This window comes from Heliangelus exortis, chromosome 21 (assembly GCF_036169615.1).
Source record: "Heliangelus exortis chromosome 21, bHelExo1.hap1, whole genome shotgun sequence".
NCBI classification, from domain to species: domain Eukaryota; kingdom Metazoa; phylum Chordata; class Aves; order Apodiformes; family Trochilidae; genus Heliangelus; species Heliangelus exortis.
Window position 1 is genome coordinate 295,789 of NC_092442.1, and position 24,559 is coordinate 320,347.

Below are 24,559 nucleotides of genomic sequence, written 5' to 3' on the forward strand. Positions count from 1 at the left end.
TGAGTGCTAATGAAGACTTCTTAAAATTAAGAGGCGATGGGGAGTCCTGAGGATTTTATGAAACTGATGCTTGTCAGGCTGTGGAAATTTGACATGTCTCTGGCTGGGAAATGTTATCACCCCTTAGATCAGCCCTGCAAACAGTGTCAATACATTACCTCGAGTTAATTGCTTTTTAATAGTTTGTTGTGTGAGCTATTTATCAGTCACAGGGCTTGGTGAGATTGTACCTGAAATAGCCCTTCAAGTGATACATGGGAGTTAGGAATAATGGCATTTTTAGCAGAGTGTTGTTTTCTGACTCTTCTGGTGATCCAAAATCCCACAGAGGCAGAGTGTTACATAGCCATTAGACATGAAGAATTCATTCATCCACCTCTTCCCTGGGAGACCATTCCAAGGTCTGACTGTCCTCATGGGGAAAACTTTTCCTCTTGTGTCCCATCAGAATCTCCCCAGGAGCACCTTGAGCCCATTGCCCCTTGTCCCTGGGACTCCTGGTAAATCAGGAGTCTCCATCTGCTCTGTAGCCCCCTTTAAGTTCTAGAACATCATGAAAAGGTTTCCCCAAAGCTTTCTCTTCTCAAGGCTGGACTCAGTTTTGTCAGCCTCGAATTCAGTCTTGTTGAATTTCATTAGAAGTGGTGCAAGGGGTTCCACCTGCAGCAATGAAACAGCCAGCACTGAGGAAGCTTCTGCCAAGTTAGAGCTGGTGATCAACTTGTTGAGCAGAGCTGCAAAGTCTCCTCTTAGGGACATAGATTAGTGATGGATGTGGCAGGGCTGGGTTAATGGGTTAGGGCTGGGATAGACTTGATGATCTTAAAGGAATTTTCCGACCCAAATGATTCGATGATTTTATGATTCTCTGCACTGGGGAGCCAGCTCTGCTGTCAGGACTGTCACCTGTCAGGACTTCCCAGCTCAAGGGTTCTCCCTGTGCCTGCTAATCCCTTGCTCAGATCAATAAAAGAAGAATTGAAGAGCTCGCTGGGCTGGACTGAAGGATTTCTTACTTGGCAATGGCAGAGCCGTGCAAGGAAGCCTGCATAGTCTCTTCATGTTCTGGGGACCCAGAAAATGATGTGAGATGATTGTGGCCATCTCTAAATGAAGCTGGTACCTGTTTTCTCATGAGTCCTCCTACAGCATGGTTAAGATTAAGAAACACAGTTTCCAGTGCAGACTTCAAAAAGTCTGGTGGGAGGTGTCCCTGCCCATGCAGGAGGGTTGAAACTAGATGAGCTTTAAGGTCCCTTCCAACCCAAACCATTCTTCCATGATTCTATTCTAGAAAGAAAAAAACCTCAGTTTTGGATTTGAGTACTTCAGGGTCACCTACAGACCCAGACATGGAACTGTAACCCCTCTTCTACAAACAACATCTCTGGGCACAAGCTTTTGATTTTATTTTTACTGCCAGTAGTAGGAGCCATCACCAATCTGTTGAGCTGTAAGAACAGCTGTCAGCTGTGAAATGTGAGATCTGCAGATGAAATTCAGCTTTGCAGGGTTTTCTACTTTCTGGGCAGAGCCACACATTGCTGTAGGGACCAGCACAGGAGGCATCAGGACAGAGCTTCTCTGTTGTTAGAGGTCTGAGATCCCACTGCTGGGCTCTGCTCCCAAACCACAAGTCATAGGACAAGAGGAAATGGTCTCAAGTTGCTCTAGCAGAGGTTTAGGTTGGATGTTGGGAAGAATTTCTCCCTGGAAAGGGTTGTCAGAGCCTGGCCCAGGCTGCCCAGGGCAGGGCTGGAGTCCCCATCATCCCTGGAGGGGTTTCAGAGCCCTGGAGATGTGGGGATGAGGGACATGGGGTGGGGGTGGCCTGGGCAGGGATGGGGGAAGGGTTGGACCTGATGAGCTGACAGGGCTTTTCCAACCAAAATGATTCCATGATTCTACTGTGATGATCCCAGTGGGAAACCAGTGGCTGGTTACCAAAACATCCCAGGCTCCTGAGCACCATGGGCTGATGATCCTCTGGGAAATAACAGGAAGATGTAAGAGAGCACCCAACAGGTTAATGCAGAGGGGTGTCCAGAGGCAGCTGGGTAGCTCAGAGCATGGATGCTGACCCACATGTAGCAGTTCTGTGACTGGTGCTGTGGTTCCCTTAGGAGTCCCTCACCAGCAGCCCTCCCAGCAGCCACAGTGGGCAGTAAATCCCTCCCCCCCACCTCTAACCATGTCCCCTTTAATTGTGCTTCAGCCTTGGCAGGGACTTGCTCCAGCCTGGCAGTCTGTGGCAATTAGCCAGGAAGATGCAGACAGAATGAAAGGAAAGGCATAAGGAATCCCTGAACACCGCTGGTCTCATTGTAATTTATGGAACAAAAATAAAAAGTGACTCCTTGAATTGGAGTTTTCTGTTGACTCTGGGAGGATGAAATAGGGTTTTTTTTAACCTTGTAATTAGACGCTAATGGTGCAATCCATCACTTGGGTGCTATTTCAGGTCAATGGGGGGGTTTAGAGGTCTACAAGAAGTGAATTCCTTGTGAAATACTGAATGCTGAAACAGGAAACACAAGAAGTAGGTGTACTTCTCACTTTCCCACTGATGGGGGTGGGAACTATGGGGTGTGGATGGCTGAAGTTCAGATCAATGGGCTACCACCGCTACTTGCTTATCTCATAGTACTTTGCAAAGAGGAAAAAGAGGTATTAAAGGCTTTAGTTAAAGTAGAGTAGAAATGCCAGGCTGGGATACTGACCCCAGATCTGCTTTTTGGTTTGTGGTTAAAAACTGCTCCCCAGCACTGCCCCCCAACACCAGAGGTAAGGATGGCAATGCCCCAGGTTTCCACTGCTCCCTAACCTGCCATCTCTTGCTTTGGGAAGAAGCTCTCCTCTCTGTGGATGTGATGATATGTGGCTGGATATGTCTCTGTGTAGGGACAGGGGTCAAATACAGACATTAGGAGAAAATAATTCCTTTATTGCTAGGTAGATGAAGAGAGACCTCAAAGGAAGAATTGCCCAAGTTAGTTTTGGAAGTCCTGTGAATTTCTAGTGCACAAAACTTCTGCTATCAAGAAATGTCATACCTCACAGGAGAAATCCTCTTCTTTCTCTTGTTCTGAAACTCTCCTATCATTTCATTGGTGCCCTTCTCAGACCCTGGCAGTTTCCCAAGCTTCTAACAGTTCCCTTCCCACTTATCCTTTTTCCTACATGAAGTTTCCCAGTTGAAGAATCACCTCTTGGAATTTGTGACCTTTTCCTTGCTCTGTAACTTCTCCCATCCCACCACCTCCTTTCAAAGATTTAGTGGAGCAGAACCCAACAACATCCAAGATGTGGACTCACCACTGATTCACAGCACTCTAACCATGAGTTCTGTTTCTTTCCCTCTTCCTTTCAGAAACTTTCCCAGCTTTCCACTTGCTGTTTTGACTGCTGCTGAGGGTCATGCTGACATCCTCATGGACCTATTAGTTATAAATAACTTGAAGATCTCATTTCTGAGCCTGTCCAGAGCTCTAAAGATGCCTTTATGGAAAAGGTTGGTTGTCACTTCTAGTTTGTTTATTTTTATCATGGAAAAGGGGCTACAGGATGATGAGCAACAAGAACATCTTTCTTCTCCTGGCCTTCCAGCATATGGTGGTGTTTTCCAGACCCTGACCAGCTGGGATGCCCAGTCACCTGCCAAAGTGGTGATCATTCACCTTAACACCATCCCCTGGGATCTGAGAAGACATCCACCAGGACAGCAAACCCTGGAAAACAAAGCATCCCACATGAAATGGCGAGCCCTGCCCTTTGGGCTGCTGCAGAAATACCTCCAAAGGAATGATCCAGGCCCAGCACGTGCTGTGGTGCTGCTGTTCTGCCCTGGTCAGAAAGCTCTTGGGTTTGTATCCAAGCAACATCACAACTGGCTCGATGATGATGATGATGACGATGATGATGCTCTTCAAACTCTGCCAAAACAGAGGACTCATCATCTGCTGCCTCAAGTGGCCTCCAATGCCAAGAATTTGCCAAGAACTTTTAGCTGGCTTTACCAAGAAGGACCACTCAGCATACATCAGGAGAAAGATTTGGGGCTGGGAACCATCCTTGTCAAAGTGCAGGTATGTGCTGGAGGGTATGAAGGTACTTGCTCCTTGTGTGGGGTTCAGAACAATTTCTGGTTTGACACAGGATGGTAGCAGCTGTGAAATACAGCAGAAACCAATGCCCAAGAGCTCCACACCTGCCAGACATCAGTGGGGGGAAACTGGTCTGAGTTGCCACCTTGGCTGATCTGCCAGCTGCATGGGAGGTAAAAAAGTGGTGGCAGCCAACAGCACCTGGATGGCTCCCAAAATCTCTCTAAGTTGACTGCAAGCTCCCAGCTGAGCCATTGCATCAAAACCTTTGTGTTGGACTGGGGGTGTTAGGAGTGTGTAAGCAGCCCTGAGGAAAACTCTGCCAAGACTTGCTGCAAAACCAGGAATAAACTGATAAAATCAAGATGCTTTGCTCTCTCAGGAGTTTCATTGGTTCATTGCTGCTGCCTTCAGAATGATGACAGAAAGGTCCTGCAAACTACAGAAGAACAGACACCCTTTCACTGCTCTGCAGATTCTGGCCCAGCTTTAGCCATGTTCCTAAACCAGACATGATTATGTAGGCATCAGCTTTGTTTGAGGTCTCACTCCTGAAGCAAACTCCTAAATTCTGGAAACCATTCTGGCCACCAGCAAGTATCCGGTGGCAGAGAAATCAGCACGGGAAGACACCACCATTACCCTAGAGACAGCATCAACACTGGTTTGAAGCAAAGAAAACACTCTGAATTGGCATCAAAGGAGCAGAATCCATCTGCCAGCCCAACCTATGCTCAGCAGCAGTGAAACAGCTTCTCAAAATCCCCATGTAAAATTTTGTCCTTTCTGCTCTCTTGTATCCCTTCCAGACATCCAGGAACCACTTATGGTGCTGATAGTAAACAGGAAAACCTGACACCACCTGCTCCTTTTTGTCTAATTATCCATAGAAATTTGGATCATTTGCCCCCCATGGATGGAGGAATGGATAACACAGATCATTGCTGTGACCCCATCAGGTCATTGCATTATTTTGCATGAGAACCCAGCTTCAGCCACCACTTTGGTCAAAAAAGGTTCAACATTTCTGGATTCCACAACAAATCCACCTGGAAAACACACTATCAAACACTTCTGACTAAAATTCCAGCTTTCCCACTGAAAATGAAAGCAGGAAACCAGCTTGTTTGTCGAAGTTTGTTCTGGCAGCATCTGTATTTGGTCAGCCAGGGGCTGCATCTTACACAAGATTCAGTACTACCTCGATTTCAGCACAGTAGGTCCAGAATTCCCTAAATTTCCCACATCAGGCTGCAATCACACTTGCATCTGAAATGGCAGCTTTGTAGCCAAGTTTGACTGAACTGGCAATAGGCAAAACCAAAATAAAAGTGGGTTGTAAAATGTTGGGTTTTTTGTTGGGTGTTATGAAAGTGGAAAATGGATATTATAGATATAAAAGCCAAACATAAAATCATGAAATCAGGACTTAATGGTTAGCTATAAGTTGATTTTGCATTTTCAGCATGGCTGCAAGAAATAATGGTCCTGGTTTGGGAGGGGGATGCTGGATTTATGATTTTTTTTTTTATTCTTTTTCTGAGACTGCTCCCCTGCTTAGCAGTCCTTCCAAGAGCTCCTTACTTCATATGGAACTCTACACACACATGAAAATAAATCAGTGATAGAGGAAATCTCAGCCAAAGCAGTAGCAGAAAGCACCCAAACAGCAAAGCAAAGCAGCTAAATCCTTTTCAGTGCAGACTAGAGGAGGATGGAGGAGGTCTCCCCGTGAGAGAGGCTATGGCCAGCACTGAGGTGGGCACTACAGGAAGAAAGAAAACCACGTTCCTTCCTTATTCTGTTTATCTGAAACCATTTTACACACATTACAGCAATGTATTGCTCTCCACATGCTTTAAGAAAAAACCCAAGACACAGTGCTTGCCATCAAGAGCAAGACAAGAGGGGAGCAATTCAAAACTGCAGACATGAAACATTTATTTTTCCCTAGCAAGCAATGTTTCCCACTAAAATGACAGACTGGAAAAGTCTCTGGGTGCTCTCTGGGTGTTTTACTGAGAAGAAGGCAAAGTGGTAAATTCCTTCTCTGCCTCCTAGAAAACAGGAGAGTGGTGGCACTGAGCCTTCTGGTCACAGTAAAGGTTTGGCCCAGAAATTGCCCAGAAATTGCTGGAGCATGGAAGTGGCAGAAGCTGCTTGTTTTGGGGTGTGCAATGTCAGAGCCTGTCTAACAGTTGCTCCTTTTTATTGTTATCACTTCTGGTGACTTCAGAATGATGGCTCCTAACATCTGGGTGCTGTGGACAGGTGAGATGCACAGCCAAAAGGTTTTAGACAGAGGACAAGTTGCTTTTCAACAGACAAATCCATTTATTCACAGAGTGACACTCTATACCACTGCTAGAAGAGGTTATTAATAAAATAAATATATCCACACTCACATACTTGCAGTAATTTCCAATTATCCACTCCGTGGGCAGCTGAGAAGAGGGCATGGGGAGCAAGTGCCCCATCCGTGTCTGTTCCTGGGGGACCATAGATCTCTATTTTTAATAGGATGACATTTTTGCTCTGAAGTATTTAAGATGCAATTAAAATAACAGATGGGGAAGGAAGATACACATGGGCAGCATGAAAACCACTCTGCTTGTGCCAAAAGCTCTTGAGGAGAACTGATAAGCATGAGAATTACTTTTGGGACAGCAGAGCCTGGATGGGCAGGAATACAGCTAAGTTAGCAACTGTGGTGAGGGATGGGGGGAAAAAAAGAGGGTTTCATTCAACACACTGGTCCAGAGCTTTGGGCAAATTTTCTCCAGCTCTGAGGAGAAGGACTTGGGGGTATTGGTTGATAACAAGTTCAACACAAGCTGGCAATGTGTGCTGGCAGCCCAGAAACCCCCAGAAACCCCCTGTTCTGGGCTGCATCCCCAGCAGTGGCAGCAGCCAGGGCAGGGAGGGGATTGTCCCCTCTGCTCTGCTCTGCTCTGCTCTGCTCTGCTCTGGGGAGACCCCCTGGGGTAAAGATGGGTCCTCACCACAAGATGAATATGGAGCTGCTGGAGAGAGTCCAGAGGAGGCCACAGAGATGATGGGAGGGCTGGAAAAGCTCTGCTCTGGAACCAGGCCTGAGAGAAAAGAGGAGAAAGAGAAAAAGAGAAAGAGAAAAGAGAAAGAGAAGAAGGAGAAGGAGAAGGAGAAGGAGAAGAGAAGAGATAGAGAAGAGAAGAGAGAAAAGAGAGAGAAGAGAAGAGAAGAGAAGAGAAGAGAAGAGAAGAGAAAGAGAAGAGAAGAGAGAGAAGAAGAGAAGAGAAGAGAAGAGAAGAGAAAGAGAAGAGAAGAGAAGAGAAGAGAAGAGAAAAGAGATGAGAAGAGAAGAGAAGAGAAGAGAAGAGAGAAAGAGAAGAGAAGAGAAGAGAAGAGAAGAGAACAGAGAAGAGAAGAGAAGAGAAGAGAAGAGAAGAGAAGAGAAGAGAAGAGAAAGAGAAGAGAAGAGAAGAGAAGAGAAGAGAAGAGAAGAGAAGAGAAGAGAGAAGAGAAGAGAAAGAGAAGAGAAGAGAAGAGAAGAGAAGAGAAGAGAAGAGAGAGAAGAGAAAGAGAAGAGAAGAGAAGAGAGAGAGAAGAGAAGAGAAGAGAAGAGAAGAGAAGAGAAGAGAGAAGAGAGAGAAAAGGCTGTACCTTAGAGCACCTTCCAGTGGCTTCCACATGGTCTTTAAGGTCTCTTCCAACCCAAACCAGTCTGTGAGTCTACAAAATGTCCCTCTCTGCAGGAAGGAGTTTGTTTGCAATGCTGCCAAAGCCGTGCCAGCCTGGGGGATGTGCCAGAGACACATCAGCTCCACTGCTGAGCTCTTCCTCAGGGCTAAACCTGCCCAGTCTCCACAAACTGGAGAGCTGATAAACTAAGGTAAGGAGCCACCTATGTGAATCTTCTCCCTGATGCTCCCCAAAACTCTCAGTTGCTTGAGTGCTCCTGAGGCTGGTGACCTTGGGCTTCTTGAGCCTTTAGTAGGTGGCAGTTCAGTGAGGTGGCAACAGAATTTTTGAGTGATCCCCAGATGACCTCATTCAATAGCCAGTTCCATCTTTCTCACATTTCCACCACCTGCAGCCTGCCCTGCCCCTCTGCAACCCCAGCTGCCCCAGGAGGAAGGGCACAATGAACCCCATATCCCTCAGCATCTCAAACCTGCTCAGATCTTACGTCATTTAGGAACTGTGAAAACTGTGACTATCAAACCTAGGAATCATACTAATTTAATTAAAAATTTATCTCACCAATCTGATCATATCCTAAAAAGAACCACAAGTTCTGCCTGTGTGATAAGATCAGTTACTGGGATTTCAGAAGTCGTGGTCCCCTGATACCTCATTACACACTGAGACAGTGCTCCAGGAGATGTTAAGCTGATGCTGCTTACATTTACAGAAATAAAATGTGCAGCACTTGGACTTATTCCCCAAGTAGCCAGAAGAGAAATGGAATGAGGGAGACCAGAGAAATTACTGCAGCTACAAAAAATGTGTTCGGGTCCAGGCTGTGCCACAGAGGTTCTATGGACCAGAGAGGAGATGGTACCTAAAATGGATCCCCAAATCCATTCTGAGCAGAAAAAAGGAGTGTTTCTGTCCACCATACAGTGCATCAAAGTGAGAGAGAGGGTGTTTGAGTCCTGCTGCCATGGCCGTTTGCAAATCCCAGGACAGTCGAGTGCCACTTTTGCAACCTGCACAGAGGAAAGAGCCCCATCCACAGAGCTCCTGGTGGACAACATGAAAGGATTGCTAATTAAAACCATTAACTGATTTGCTTTTCCCCTGAGCTCTGTGGAAATAACTTTCCAAAGCACCAGCCCCAGCTTCTGCTTTTGCACTGCTCTGTTTTAGCAGGGAGAGGGAAGAAGCATCTTAGCAGAGCTCCCATCTCCCAGCACAGATAATTGCTTCCACAGCATCTGCTCGTGGGATTCTGTTCCATGATGGGTGATTGATGGCTGACAGGGGGTGTGCACCCTGCTGCAGCCTTTCTCAGCTTCCAGGTGCCCACTAGGATTCTCCAGCTTTCCAACTGTGGCCCCAAGTCCTCTTAGACCTGTGCTTCCCCTTAGCAAGGGTCCTTCCCATCGCTACATGCTGACCACCAGGTTTTCCAGGTCAGAACGCGGGGTGTAACTTCCAGCTTAGGTACCTGACCCCCTTCCAAAGAGAAGGGAGATTTATGAATCACTGAGTTTCTCATATTGAAAGAACATGACCTTTTTACTGTCAATGATATTTTAAGTCAGATCTGAAAGTCTGTGAATGTCTTGTTCATACCAAAAGGGAATGAGACTTCATCATCCAGCCACCCACAATGACCTGCAGGTTGAGATTCGATGTTACTGCCTCTTCTGCTTCAATTGCATTGTCATTAAGCCCCATGAGCCTCCAGTTTAGTAAATATAGTGCAATTGGCTTAAAATAACTTAACAGAAAATGCCCTTGTTCTTCATACTCGTGGAGTGTTTCCAATCAACATCTGAATTAATGTCTCTCTTATCGTGACAATCCAGCAATTCAGAAGATCCTGAAACCTGATTCCAGAAATTAAGGCATGAGCCCATCTCCAATATTAGGCCTCGCCACTTCTAACTTCAATTTTAGCAATAGTCTGCATCAAATTTATGGGTCTATTTGTGTTTGGCCCTGCTTCCTATCAGCTGTATCTTCTCTCTCTGCTCTTTGCTTCAGCCTTATTGGCAGTGACCTCAGGGGACATGAGGACATCCCTGAAGCAAGAAGAGGCTTTGACCTCTAGCTGCAGGTTTTCAACCCCAACATCAAGAGCTGAAGTTCTTATAATCAAGTATTTCATTGAGCCCAAGCTACTCCTTTGACTTCCACATCTCATTTTGCTTGGCAGTCATTATTTTGGGTGTTATTCCTCTCCTTGCTCAGGTTTTGTATTTAAACAGAGCATCAAGTTATTTTAAACAAGATCTCTGCACATCTTCTGGGACAACAGCAGGACCTGGTGACAAAGAGGGACTGTCCAGGGCTGTGTCTTGCTCCCACCAGATGTGTTACCAAACAGCCCCAACCCACACCCACTTCTCAGGGGTCTGTACATCCCATTACTCCATAACACAGTCCTGGGAGGTAAGGGGGTTATTTCCTGCCTTCAACAAACCCAGAGGGAATCTGGCCAAAGCGGCAGCCCTGGCTGTAGTCAGAAGACACCAAAGAAGCTCTTGTGTATCCACTAGCCCCGCAAAACTTGAGAAAATGTTTGTACACAGCATCCAATAAATAAAAACACACTCAGTATTTTCCAGGTTATTACCAGAAGTTTGCATCTTGATTTCAGGCACAGAATTTAAGCCCTAGGCTGGGAGCTCAGCACCATGGCAGCATTCCTCTGCCAGCTCTCTTTTTATTGAAAGAATTAAGATCATTATCTGAGACTTGACCTGACAAAAACTGTACCACTCCCTAGTCCAAAAGCTTCATCAGCATAACTGAGCTCTACCAGCACCGAAATCCCACACACCGCTGCCCTGATGGGACAGGGGGAGGCACAGTGAGTGGGAGATCCCATACAGCAAAGTCAGAGCCATGAAGGGAACACTGCTGACAGGACCAGGAGAAAGAAGAAGCACAAGAGGGAATCACAAAAGGCCACAAAAAGGCTGAGCTAGGACTCCATCCCCCATACAGCTCTCTAACAACTTCCCTGGGGTGCATTAAAACCAGCCCAGGTCTGGAAAAGCTTCTGCTGATGGTGACTTTGTGGCAGACAAGGCAATTGATGCCCTTGCCTTGGGCTGGCTTGAGGGGTTTGCTGTGGTGGCATCTCTGGGACATCAGGGGCAGTCACAATTGTGACTCAATGCCATCAAAAGTCTCTCTGCCCAGGATTTAATTTTGCAGGTATTAAATTAACTGGATGGAGATTTGATTCTAGGAGTAGTTTAGATGTCTATCAAATGGCAAATGCAAGCCAGGCCTGGAGCTTTGGAAAGAGCCAGAGCCAAGCAATAATAATGCAAACAACACAGCAGAGGTTTAGTCGTGGGCACTGCCTTGTAATAAGATCCAAAATGACCTTGTATGAATAACAACTGGGATGTTTCTGCCTGTTATGGAAGAGACACATCCAGAGAAGGGAAGTTAGAAGTGATTTCCTCAGTGCAGATTATATTGGCTTCATATTCAGAAATGGAACAAACTTAGAAGGGAGATCCCATACAAACCAGGAATTTCTGAGGCACAACAAACCACAGGATTTCCAAAATCAGCAATTTCCCCTGCAATTAAAAATTTTAACATCGTCTGTATGTCTTCCACATCCCTGGATGCACAGTGACAGACCACATCCAGCAGGTTTCTTCCTGCTGAGGTTTTGTCTGCTATAAATCAAATTCCTATCTTGGCTCCCCGTCTGCTTCCACACACAGGTACAGCAGATACTGCTCTGGGGTGATGCCACCAGTAACACGTCCCATCCCAGAGCACCTTGTCAGGGGTGATAAGTGAAGCCAGAGGTGATTATCAAACATGGAAAAGAACAGGGGGAGGGCAGGAGGAGAAGTGGAGAGAGAGGATTAGATTTTTTTTTCTAGTGAATTTTAATGGACTTTAATCAGCCACTCCACGTTGATTACCATGAACCTTCTGAGTCCCCGTTTCACATGCAAGTGTGCATGATGGTGATTGATCCGGGGTTTTACCTCACCTCATTTAATTCCTGCACAGCAATCACAAGGCAGCTGTCTCCAAAGCAATCAAACCATCCCTTGTGGGGAGAAGAGAAGAGCTGGACAGGGCTTGAGGCTCTCCCAAACCTTCCCCTGCCCTTGCTCCCTCCCTGTCCTTGGCTTGGATCAGGGCCCACTGTCAGAGAGAGAGGGGCTGTCAGAAAACCAAGATGCTGGCTGCCGGAAGAGTGATGCCTCTTCAATATGTGGATCATCATCTTTTTTATCCCATGGGAACCCAGAGAAGTTTGTAGAAAGTTTGTGCAGAAAACAACTCACCACTACAACAGAGAAAAATGCACTCCAAAAAATAATAAAAATAGTAGTGGAGCAAGATTCCCAGATACCTGCCCCCTATTGTAGAGATAAACACCCTAATCAGGTGTTAATTACCCAAATCAGTTGCTTTTCTACTGGTTTGCTGGCCAGCAAGGCCATGGGTAGCAAGCCAAAAGCTATGCCTGATAGTTATACTTGGGAAATTCCTACAGCTTTAAAAAAAATGGAAAAACCACCCATCAGCTGTGTTTAGGTCATCTGCATTTTGCCAGGCCCTAAATAGATTAATTTTCTTTTACAAATGATAGAATAGAAAAGCCATTTGATTTCTGGGCTGAAAAACAAGTAGCAGATAAATAAGAATGTGAGTAAAAAAGCACCTGCCCATGGCAGGGAGGTTGGAACCAGATGATCTAAAAGGTCCTTTCCATACCTGAAAATTTTATGATTCTGTGATCTAAAAACATATTGATAAAAACCAGGTACACAGTCAGTAAAACCAGTTCTGGGAATAATGGCAATTTCCTAGAGTCTTTGAAGCAATTTTCACTTGGGAAAAAACAAAGGATGATTTTTCAACAAAATTGGATTCACAGAAGCATTCTGATTATCTCTAATCACCATTCTCCAGGGTATTACCCAGCCAACCTCAATACAAACACCCTCTCAAAAGGGGAGGAAGGAGCACAGCACAAACAGGAAAAGGCTCAGCTCTTCCCTCAGCTCCCAGGATTTCAGCCTTAAAAAATCTGTGCCAGAATTTCTCTGCCAGTGCTGTGATTCCCAGCAGGAATCAAGAAGATGCAAAGCTAAGCACAAATTTCAATCCTGGCAGCAAACCCCAAAAGCCTGACCCGGGGTCACCAGTGCCCATCCTCTTCCAACCCCCTTTGGGATGAGGTTCTGGTCTGATCCATTCTCCAGCCCTACCCCACCCAGTCGGCTGGTTCCTGGGTCCCTGATGTTAAACTCACAGCTCTGAGGCACGTGCAGCACTAAACTGGTGGTGTCTGAACCTAAACTGAGTGCTCATGTGGGACTGAAGAGACTCATGGTCCACGTAGGAAGAATCATGAATCCAAGAAAATAAATAGATAGGGAAGAAGGCAAAGCCTCAGCTGGATCCAGGAACACCAGGATGGGGGTTGAGGACCCTCCTCACCTGCCTGGGCATTTCAAAGCATTTCTGAGCATGGAGTTCCACAGACTCTTCATGTCAGTGTGCAATAATGATGTGGAATTAAAAAAAATGCAAAAATGGGACTGATACCAATAACTGAGATGATCCAAGGGCTGGAGCAGCTCTGGAGCCAGGGGGAGAGAGTTGGGGGTGTACAGCCTGGAGAAGAGAAGGATCCCATGGGGAGACCTTAGAGCACCTTCCAGTGCCTGAAGGGGCTCCAGGAAAGCTGGGGAGGGACTTGGGACAAGGGCCTGGAGGGATGGGATGAGGGGGAAGGGCTTTAAATTGGAAAACAGGAGACTGAGATGAGAGATTAGGAAGAAATTGTTTGATGTGAGGGTGCTGAGCCCCTGTCCCAGGTTTCCCAGAGAAGCTGTGGCTGCCCCATCCCTGGCAGTGTTGAAGGGCTTGGAGGATGGGGCTTGGAGCAACCTGGGCTGGGGGAGGTGTCCCTGACCATGGCAGGGGCTGGGGTTAGATGATGTTTAAGGTCTCTTCCAACCTAAACCAGTCTGGAATTCTAAGATTCTAAATATAATAAGAAGCAGGTTGGACTAAAAGATCATCCAGATCTTTTCCAATATGAACAATTCTATGATTTTTTGCTAAGCAGCTCGTATTGGGGAAAGTACACATTTTAACTTAACATACTGGGCAATTTTGTGGAAATGTGTTCATCTGATAGCCATAAAATAAATACTGCTGTAAACTCAGTGTCTCTCAATACAAAGGGTTGGAGGCTGAGGTTCCTGGGTTCATCTTCACAGGGGATGGCAGTGCCTGAGAGTCCTGAATGTGGCACCTGTGTATAGGCTGCTTTGTGACAGCTCTTTTCAGATTCAGCTCCCCTCTAAAGCATCAATTCGTTTGTCTTTTCCTTGCTCTGACACTCCCAAATGTTTGAAGGAATTGGAGCTTCATATGCAGGGGGGGAGGTGATGGATTGACAACAACATCTTGTACCAATAATAATCCCCTGAGCAAGAGAGCTTCCAGGGGAAAGACATTGAAACACCCAGCAAGATTAGAAAGAGATTAAAAACATGCAAATTATTCTTATGATTGTTTTCCTTCCTCCCACCCCCATCTCTCCTCCAGGGTAAGGCAAATATCTCCCACACTGTGCTCCAAAGATGGGGCCATGTCCATGCACCTTGCTGGGTCATCTCCTGAGCTTTGTGTCTCTGCTCAGCACAGGAAAGTTCAGCATCAGAATGCAGTTCAGGAGAGAATTCCATCATCATCCTGGCTCCTCCCAAACATAGATCTTTTCCTTACATGCTACCACTACTCATTTCCATGAAAAAAGAGATAAAAACCCGTTCTGAATACTTCCCACCAAGCTCACATTGATACTGAATACTTTCCCTGCCTTTCTCACATTTCCTTGGACTCCTGCCATAAGCTTCTGCACCCTGATAGATTTTCTTAGCTGTGAATAAAAGCATTGGTTTACATAATTATTTATTTTAATTACCACTTTATAGTGTTATGCATCACACAGTAGTAACAGTAAAATATTTTTCTCTGTGGCACTTCAGAACATGTCAAGACTACGGGCTCTGGAGACTGCCTGCATCTCAGAGCCTAAGATTTCTATCTTTGCCTGCACAGAAATGTATCCAAATATATCCAATACATCCAAACCTCCCCAGACAGCCAAACAACAGCACAGAAAACACACAGGGAATAGGACAGTTTCTCACCAAAATGACCAATTTGAAATACAACCTGAAGGAATTTCTCCTGAAGACCAGCACCTTCCCACCCACTCAGTAAAACCCCATTTGCTTCTGCTGGGAAATTGTACGAAATGAAGTCAGACCTTGGCCAAGGGGCTCCCAGAACCTGTTTGGCTCAGGTGCTGTGGTGGCGCTGAGTTTGCTGGGAGAGGCGATGTTCACCAGGAACACACTCCCAGTACCTGTACATCACCCATCAGACCATGAAATTCTGTCCAAACAGTAAATAATAAAAAAAACCCAAACTGAAATGCAGCAATCTGTTGGCAGCACTCATCACATGAGTTCTTGGAGAAACCAAGAGAGGAGTTGGTGCAGACCTGGGGAGGGAGGTGTTCAGCCCAGGCACTGTCCCACCTCCTGGCATGGGCAAAGCAGCACAGAGGGCAATGGTCTGAGGGCCACCAGGAGCCATGTCAGCTGTGTCACCATCTTCTCCTGTCCTCAGGGCTGGGGGAGAGCAGGAGGCAGGGCAGGATGGAGCTGGCTGTGTCTGTAGCATGGCCAGGGCAACCCCATGCTGGTGGCCAGGGAAATACCTGCACCCTGATGGCCAAGGAAAATCCTCCATGTGGAGGACCAGGGAAACATCTCCCTCCTGCTGGCCAAGGAAATGTCTCCCTCCTGATGGACAGAGAGATATCTCCATCCTGATGGCAGCCCAAGGTGTCTGTTGACTGGGGAGCTCTCTGCTAGGGCCACCAAAATTTCCTACCCCCTTTGCTTCTCAGGAACACCAGCCCAGGACAGCAAGGTGTGCCCGGTGCCAGGGTGAGGAACACCAAGAGAGGTGAAGGTTGGGTGGGCATGGCAGATTGCTAAGATTTTCTTAGCTGTGAATAAAAGCATTCTTGCTACAGCTTGAAAGGCACCAGGATGCTCCAGCAGCTACCGCTGTCAGCAGCCATCACTCATCTCAGGGCTGGGACACCAGGTATTTTGCCTATACAACTGAGAAGCATAAAACCTAACCAGGTCGTGATGGTACCAGGCAGCTTTCCTTTGGCTTCAGATGTCAGGCTGCAGCAAACTGCACTGAAAAACTTGGATACACGCTGGGAAAATGTGAGTTATAGGCTGCGCGGGAGAAATTGGGTGGCAGCCAGGACCTGGAAGTCCTACCTCAATGCCACAGCACCCAGGGCTCATCTGGCTCACAGGAACAAACCACAGGATCATTGCCCAAGCGATCCACTGCCCGCTCCCACTGCTCCCTTGCAGCTTCCATTTGCACTTTTTGTAGAGGTCTGTCTGTCTCTTTTTTTTTTCTTTTTTTCAAGACAGTAGTTTCTTTTACTAGCTTTTCTCTCACATAAAAGGTCTTTTTTTTTTCTTTCTCAGCACATCAGTTTGTTGCAAACAGTTGCCAACACCTTTGCCTTTTTTGTTGTTTATAAGAGACAGAGTCTGTTTTTCTTTTTCCTGTTTTTCCCTTTTACTCTCCTCTTTAAAACCTTAATGACATTGTCACAATATTTTTACTCTACTGAAACCCAGGGCTTGGAAGCAGGGCACTACATAGATTTCGATCTCAAAGGGGAAATTCTTTAGAAAAAAAGAAATAGAAAAAGGCCTCTGCTGTCAAGTGTGTTTTAAACAATTCCCAAACTCTGTTTTCTATGAAAGCCAGATTTCCTTATGATCAGTTAAGGTTTCCCACAAGAATCTGACAGCAGCGAAAGAGATGGTTTTGTGACAAGAACATGAAGCACCCAGGAAGCCAAAGCCTCTGGTGAGCACCTGAACTGAGGCTCCTGATGGATCCTGAGCTCTGGTGCTGGCTGGATCTGAGGTCTGGTGGAGCCTTGGCTTTGAAAGAAAATCCTTCATGGCACGAGAAGAGCAAGGGATAAGGGATGTGAAGCCAGAACTGTTGCCCCTGAAGTCCCTGCATGAAACATGCAACCTCTGCTCCATCCCCAGTGGGACCTTCCAAATGCATCAAAGTGCATCCCAAGAAAAAGGATCCCTCGTCCCCCAACAAACCAGCACCAGAGATGGACTCTGACACTCAGAAATGTTGGGGAGTCCACAACCAGCAAGAAGCTCCCTCTCCAGCCCATGTCCCAGATACCCATGTCCATATCAGACACTGATTCCACAGGGTTCCCTTTCCCGGATGTTGCTCCCTGCATTTCTAAGCAAATGATTGAGACCACCACAGCACAGTTCCTATCACAGCCATCAGGCAGGGGCAGAAAAATGACACACAGAGACATAAACTGAGTTTATATTTAAGCTGGTACAGAAAAAAAATCACTTCTCTACCATAAGGCCTGGATGGAGCTCATCTATGTGAGCATTCCAGAATTTCCCCAAAGACAAATGAGCACCTGCCAGGACAGGCAAGCACTGCCACCCAGCAGGCAGGATGCCTCTTGTTACAACTTGTTCTAAATAGACTCTGAACCAAAGTTGTAGTGTGTTTCTGAAGGCTAAATGTACACCTAAGCTTATACAAATAAGTTGATGCTACAAACCACAGTTGGACAATGAAATCTTGCTTTTCTCCTGCTTTTGGTGACAGTCTTCCTCTGGTTCTCAAGGACTTTCAAAACTTTATCATCTCCAGTGTCTCCAGTTTTGAGGTCTAGCTTTGGTTCTGATCACTTTGGAGAAATGAGCTATTTACAGGGAAAGGTGAGTACTGATGAGCATGAGGTCCACTCACACAAACAGATCAAATGAGACCACTCAGATATTATTGCTCACTCCTGCCCACTGGCAGCTGTCCCCATGGCAAAGGTGTGAGAGGGATGTGACAGTCTTCCTACCACCATCCCAGCCATGAACCTCTCCCATGTTCATGAGGCTGTGCCAAGAGAGGTTTAGATTGGGAACAATTTCTTCACTGAAAGGGTTGTCAGGCCCTTACCCAGGTTGTCCAGAGAAGGGATGAATTAAACCATGTCTGGAGGGGTTTCAGAGCCCTGGAGATGTGGAGCTGAGGGACATGGGCAGTGGTGGCCTTGGCAGTGCTGGGGGAAGGGTTGGATTTTGGTGAGCTTAAAGTGGTTTTCCAATCAAAACGATTTTATGATCCGTGGTTCTATACAGGGACAATTTGCATTAGGTTTATCTAATGGACTAAGTAAAGAAAAAATCCCACTCTGAGCAGAACCATCTCCAGAGAGACCCCAGTGCCACTGGAGGCTCCTTGCCAGCACTGAGGCTCCAGAGTGGCCTCCTTGGCACTGCCATGGCTCCTCCATACCCTGCCCTGGGCCATCGAGGTTCCCACACATTTCCTCCTTCATTTGACTCTATTAAAGCATTAACCTATTCCAGTATCTTACTACCCTCATGGGGAAGAATGTTTTCCTAATATCAAACCTAAATCACCCCTCTTTCAGTTTAAAACCATACCCCTTGTCCTGTCACTACCCTCTTGGTGAGAAGTCCCTCCCCAGCTTTTCTGAAGCCCCTTCAGGCACTGGAAGGTGATCCAAGGTCTCTCTGGAGCCTTCTCTTCTCCAGGCTGAACACCCCCAATTCTCTCAGCCCTCTGATCATCTTTGTGGCCCACAAACATGGGGACATCCAGTCTGAGCAGGTGACCCATGCCAGCCTCTCATGCAAGACCAAGTTCCCAGCTCCCCTTGTGCAGGCAATGCCTCAGCACTGGCTGGAACAATGCTCCCTGCAGCTTCCACAGTAAAAAAAAGAGGGGGGAAAAACTCAGGCAGTGATTTGCCTCTCAAATGACCACCATGAAAAGCATTGGCACCTCCAAACAGTGCTGTGGGGTACAGAATTTATCCTGCACCAGATGCAGCTGCAGCCTTCTTTCTTGGCCATTCAAAGTTGTTCTGACTTCAAAAAGCATTTTAGCCAGGACAGAGAGGTTCATTTTAATTAAAAGCCTATAATCTGAGATGATTATTGCTTCTGTTCCTGTTGCTTACCCTCAGGGACTGGAGATCCACTTACCCTGTGTCCTGAGCAAACTATTTAACAGGTCTTGCACTTAGAAACAATCTGGGCAGAAGCTGTAAATTAACATGAAATCCCAGTTTCTCCTCTCTCTTTTTTTATCCCTCTCTCCTGCTCAGAACAGCAGGGCACAGTGAACAGGTTTGGAGTCTGCTTGCCAAAAAGGAGGAGGTAATATCTACCAGTAGTGATGTTTGTCCTTTCTGTAAGGTTCTCAGTCTCAATTGCTGTACAGACCAACAAGGCCACAAGCTGGAAATGCCTCCAAACTCCCTTGTACACAACACAGCCTTCAGTGAGTAATGAGAACCAGATATGTAGTCCCTGAGCTCTGGAAAAACAAATTTTCATGCCTGAAAACTGATGAAATAGCATCTCTCTGGCCATGCAATTGCTGAAGCATCACTGTAAAAAGGCTGCTGGACCCACTGGAGGAACCAATTTGAGGACATCAAGTGTGAGCACCAGAAGGAGCAGCTCTGAGAAGGTGGGCAGAGGAAGGCAAGTGATGGGAAGCTGCTTTTTTAAAAAATACAAAGGGAAAAAGATGGAAAGGGAAGGGTCAAACACCCTGTGAGAGATCATGGGAGATCCAACACCCCTGTGCTCAACTCCTCCCATCAGCTCCCAAATCACAGTCACTCAGGTTCTCCTAAAAACATCATCCATGCTCTTTCTTTCTTTACATTTTGTTTTGAATAAATGCAGGCACTGTGGAAGCAGCCCAAGGGGGTGTTTGCATTGTTACTGCAAACAGATCTGTTCCAAACCCCAGAGAATGGGGCTTCATCAGGTGCTTCCAGCCTTCAAACTCCCCTTACCAGGATCCTGAGGGCTGACTGATGGGTACCAGGCAGCTATGTATTTAAGAAAGAATAATTAAGAGAGTTAAAGATGTCTGTGCATAGGCACATGTGACTCCCATCTGCACACAGTTGGCATGAGGGTGAGAAAAACCACTTGGAACCAGAGGCACCAGGGATGTTCTCCCAGAAGTGTGCTTGGTGTGGGCTGCATCACACCTGGTGAAGGGACTTTCTGAGGTGGAGGAGAGTCCTCAGCTCTCCTGACAGCACTGGCTACACTGGCTTGGCCTGAAGCAGTATTTGCAGAGATGATTTTTCCCTCTCCCCTGAACACCTCCTGACCCTGCCTGAGGGCCCGCACTGAGCTGCTCCAGCTGGAGCAGAGCTGATCACCACTGGGAAAGCAAAGAGTCAGCTGCCATAAACACACACCCAGACCTCTCATTCCAAAGCCCACATGGGAAATCAAGGATGGAAAACACATCTGAGAGACCCTCTGTGTCTCTAACACCTGCCAGCACTCAGGTCTCAGCTGAATCCTGCTTCTCCCAGGCTGGCCATCACTCTTCAGACAGCACAGATGACTGGAGAGATGAACCGTTTCCCTGGTGCTTCAGGCCTGGATCTTCCAGGTGTGCTCTCTCTCTCTATTCTTCCACTTCTTTTTACCCCCTCCCCATCTCCTGAGCCCCCACTGCTGTTGTTGTAAGATCTTTCTCCTCTGCAGCTTCTGCCCTCTGGATCCACCAACTCCCAGTTTCATCTGCAAATGCATCCCCAATCCCCTGACTATTCCTCTGATTTTTTCTCTCCTTCTGCTGCTGTTTTTTTATTTAACTCTGCTGTTGCATCCCTTAAAGCATTATCAAGGCCCACTTGGAGCAGAGCCTGCACAAAAGTGCCAGAGTACAGAACATGGGACCCTGGGCAGAAATAACCTGAGAACCAAAACTGGGACAGTTGGAGGGAAGCTGCTGGGATGGAAGAGGGGAAGACCCTTTCTGGATGCCAGTGTGGATTTTTCTCTTCCCCAGGACAGATACAAGAGTCTCTTCAAGATGGTTTTGAACATAGGAAGTTCCACCTCAGCATGAGGGGAAGCTTCTTTCCTGTGAGCCCTGGCCTGGGCTGCCCAGAGAGGTTGTGGAGTCTCCTCTGGAGCCTTTCCAAACCCCCCTGGATGTGTTCCTGTGTGTCCTACCCTGGGGGATCCTGCTGGGACAGGGGTTGGACTGGGGCATCTCCAGAGGCCCCTTCCAACCTCTGCCATTCTCTGATTCTGCTGCCTGCCCCTCTGGGGAGAGGTTTCTTGGTGGCATTGGTGACACCAAGGCAGAGTTGTCCCATCATGTCCCACCCTTTCTGCCCTTCTCAACAGGCACCAGTCACAACCACAGACTCTGGGGATCTCTCTCCTCAAAAAACATTCCCTGGGGATGGCTGCAGGCTGAAGTGCTCTGTCAGGAACCCAAACTCATCCCCCTCTCCCCACCATCCCTTTCCAGCAAATGTGAAAACTTTAGGACAGGGGGATGTGGAAAACACAGCCAGGTCTTATTCCAAAAAGGGTTCTGTTTCAATTCAGGCATAATCCTACAGGAGAGGCACAAATGCTTTGTTAAAAGAAGAGGTGACATGGCCCTGCTTGGGTGAAGCCAGGTGGGAATGGACAAAGAAAACCTGTTCCCTGAATGGCATTTCCCTATGTGGCTCCATCCTTGCTTTTTTTTAGGAATAAGCAATGAGACAACTGTATTCTTCCTGAGCTCTTCTACCCAAGGAGAAATGAAATGTGAGATGAAGTCTTCTCTTCAGCGACTTTCAAATCCAGAGAACTGCTATGTAGAGATGTATTTTTTTATCCTTTCAAGTAAAAGAACATTTTTTGGTTTTTGGCTTTTTTGTGTTTTTTTTTTTTTTTCCTGAGGCCCTGGAGCACTTGTACAAGTCAGTCAAAGCTCTGCTGTCCCTTCCCACCCTGGGGCTCTTTGCCTGAGGTCTCTGCTCTCTTTCCACCCATCCCACCACAGCTGAGGGGGCACAGGAGCTTCGGTGGGAGTCCAGGGCACATCCTCCCCTCCTCTGAGCAAAGCCTCTAACTAACATTTATATGGGCTGAAAAATCATTAAATGGCAGCAGGTTAACCCCTGAGGTGAATTTTAGTGAGGGCTCCAACTTTATCTGCTGTCCCATCAACCTCATTTTCCAGTTTTGCTCCTTGAATGGTTCCAGTGAGGCCACCACAGGGGGAAGGCTCCAAGGACAGGTTGCTGTTTCCTCAGCTCCCCATTGCTCACACACTGGGATGAGGTTTGCAAGGAGCAATGGAAGCAACAGAACATTTGTGAGTGTCCTAGTCCTGCCCTTCATGGGGGGAATTCAGCTCTTGCATCCCCCCCAGACACATTAGAAACCTCTGTGGCCTCACCAATGCCAAACTCTTTGCTTTGACATCCAAAATCCAGACCAGGATTTCCAGGATTATTTCCATCATATACCAGGTGGCCAAGAACAAGTTTTTAAAAGTCTTTTAAAAGACTTTTACACAACTCCACCCAATCCAGTCTGGACAGAGTTGGAGAGCAGTAAAAGAAGACAGAAATGCTTACATACAGGTTTGACTCTTTTTGATTCATATAAACTTGGCAAGAGAAAAAGTTTATTGGCAAGAGAGGGCTGCTGGATGATCAGTAAGACAAGCAGTAATCTCACAGGAAGCCACACATTTAATCCATTGGCAAGAAGCATGCAGCACTCTGTTTCAGGAGATTTTTAATCCTCACCACAACAGTCTGGACTCTCCCTGCTTTCCCAGGAAGGTCTAACACTGTTTAATATCAAACTACATGACATGAGGCAGCTGCCACTGCCAGAACTCCTCCTCAGCAGTGCCCAAAACCCATCAGGACCAAAGCATCCCAGGGCATCACCATGGGCAGAACTGGCACAATGTCACTAAGATCACCCTGACTCCAACTACCCACAGAAGCACCCATCAGAGGTGACCTCCATGGCACATCTCACTGTGCTGGTAACATCCTTCTGCCACAGCCAAGGGACACTCAGCAGACAGGTTCAAGGCTCCCAACTCAAAAGCTTCATTGAGATAAATATTTTTCTCTTCCAAAAATGAAACGCAAAATGCTCCCAGCACAGGGTTGAGATCAGAGCAGATCCCTGATGGGATCATCTTACACCTCTAACAGCAAGAGAGACCCCAATAGCCCTTACACAATCATCCACTCTTTGCAGAACACCTCGTGCTCCTCAACAGATCAGTTCTGGAAGTTACTGATAGTTGGTTAAAGTTGTATTTAAAAACAAGACCACTTACCTGCCAGAATATGCTGTCTATTGTGTTTCCCAAGAAGCCATCTCTGCCTTCTGATGATACCAGCTTAGGTCCCAGAATAGTCATAAATTCATCAAAATCCACCTGGCCATCCCCTGGAATGGAAGAAAATGATGGAGGTTTTCAGGTTTTCACTGAAGTCCCTCTCAGTGCCAGTGTTCCACAGACATCTGCTGCACATCATGGACACACCATGCACTCTGGCACCATGTGCAAACCCAAATCTGTTCTTACTCCAACAAATGGCCCAGGGTTGGCTGGAGTGACCTGGAATGGCCCTGGAATGGCTCCTGAAGACAGGAGCAGGTGATGCACAGAGATGAATGGGTGGTTGGTTCCCCAGCCTCAGAGAGCTTGCAGGCAAGTCCCTTTCCAACAAACTTATTTTCATTGAATCCCAGACTGGTTTGGGTTGGAAGGCACCTCAAAAGGGATCCAGTCCCCGCCCCTGCCACGGTAAGGGACACCTCCCCCAGCCCAGGGTGCTCCAAGCCCCATCCAACCTTCAACACTGCCAGGGATGGGGCAGCCACAGCTTCTCTGGAAACCTGGGACAGGGGCTCAGCACCCTCACAACAAACGATTTCTTCCTGATATCCAGACTAAATCTCCCCTCTCCCAGTTTAAAGCCATCACCTCTTGTCCCTAACAGGAGGACAGCAGCCATCAGCATGGCTGGAGCTTTTCACCTCTGCAGAGCCACCGAACAGCTACAGCTCTGCAAGGCTTTTCTGGGACCAAACCCCTCCTCTGAGGAAGGGAATACATGCAAAGGAAGAGGAATATTAGGAAGAGACAGACTAGTGTGAACCCAGCAGGCATTTCACTTCAGCTTTCCATTGGCATCCATCCCTGCAGCACCCCGTGTGCTTGGCGTGCAGAGCAGGCAGTGTAGACACAGCTCCAGGGCCATTAGCAGGGAGATTGCTGCCCACATTAACAACCTGAGGCTCTGCAGCCCCCAGCCCCTCCAGCACATTGTGTGTTCTGCAAACGAGGCGTGGGGCCCCCTGAAGTCCACCCCAGCATCACACCAAATATTGCTTTTCCCTCAGAGAACTTCTGCCATGCTTAATGAAGACAGCAAAAAGGAGGAAATTCCTGCCTGCCAGAGGATCTCACACCCACCCCCTTCCCTGCATGAGGCTGTTCAGTGTCTGTATCCATCTCCCTGTGGCTCTCAGTCCCTGGTTCGTGTCCTCCTACACGTACTATGGATCTGGGTGGGTGGATGCATGAGCCCTCCTTCGGGTCTGGAAAGGGAATCTGATGTGATGCTCCCAGAGGTCCCTTCCAACCCAGATGATTCTGTGATTCTGTGAACAGGGAGACTTTTGGTTGTTTTCTGTTCAAATTCAGCTGGAACTGACTGCATCCCCCTCACCATGTACCTGCTGTTGCTAAACCATTATGTGTAAGAAGTGTCTAAACCCAGCAGACTAAAGCAGATCAATGCAAGG

At 47.1% G+C, this 24,559-nt stretch overlaps 1 protein-coding gene across 4 annotated transcripts in view; it reads right to left on the reverse strand.

The window, feature by feature from the left end:
- The window catches only part of CALN1 (calneuron 1), a 154,539-nt gene that overhangs the window by 33,268 nt on the left and 96,712 nt on the right, over positions 1-24,559 (reverse strand). For all 4 annotated transcript variants that reach the window (XM_071765362.1, XM_071765364.1, XM_071765363.1 and 1 more), the window contains one exon: positions 23,082-23,194. In XM_071765362.1, coding sequence (XP_071621463.1) covers positions 23,082-23,194 — 113 coding nt within the window. The remainder of the gene's footprint in view (positions 1-23,081; positions 23,195-24,559) is intronic.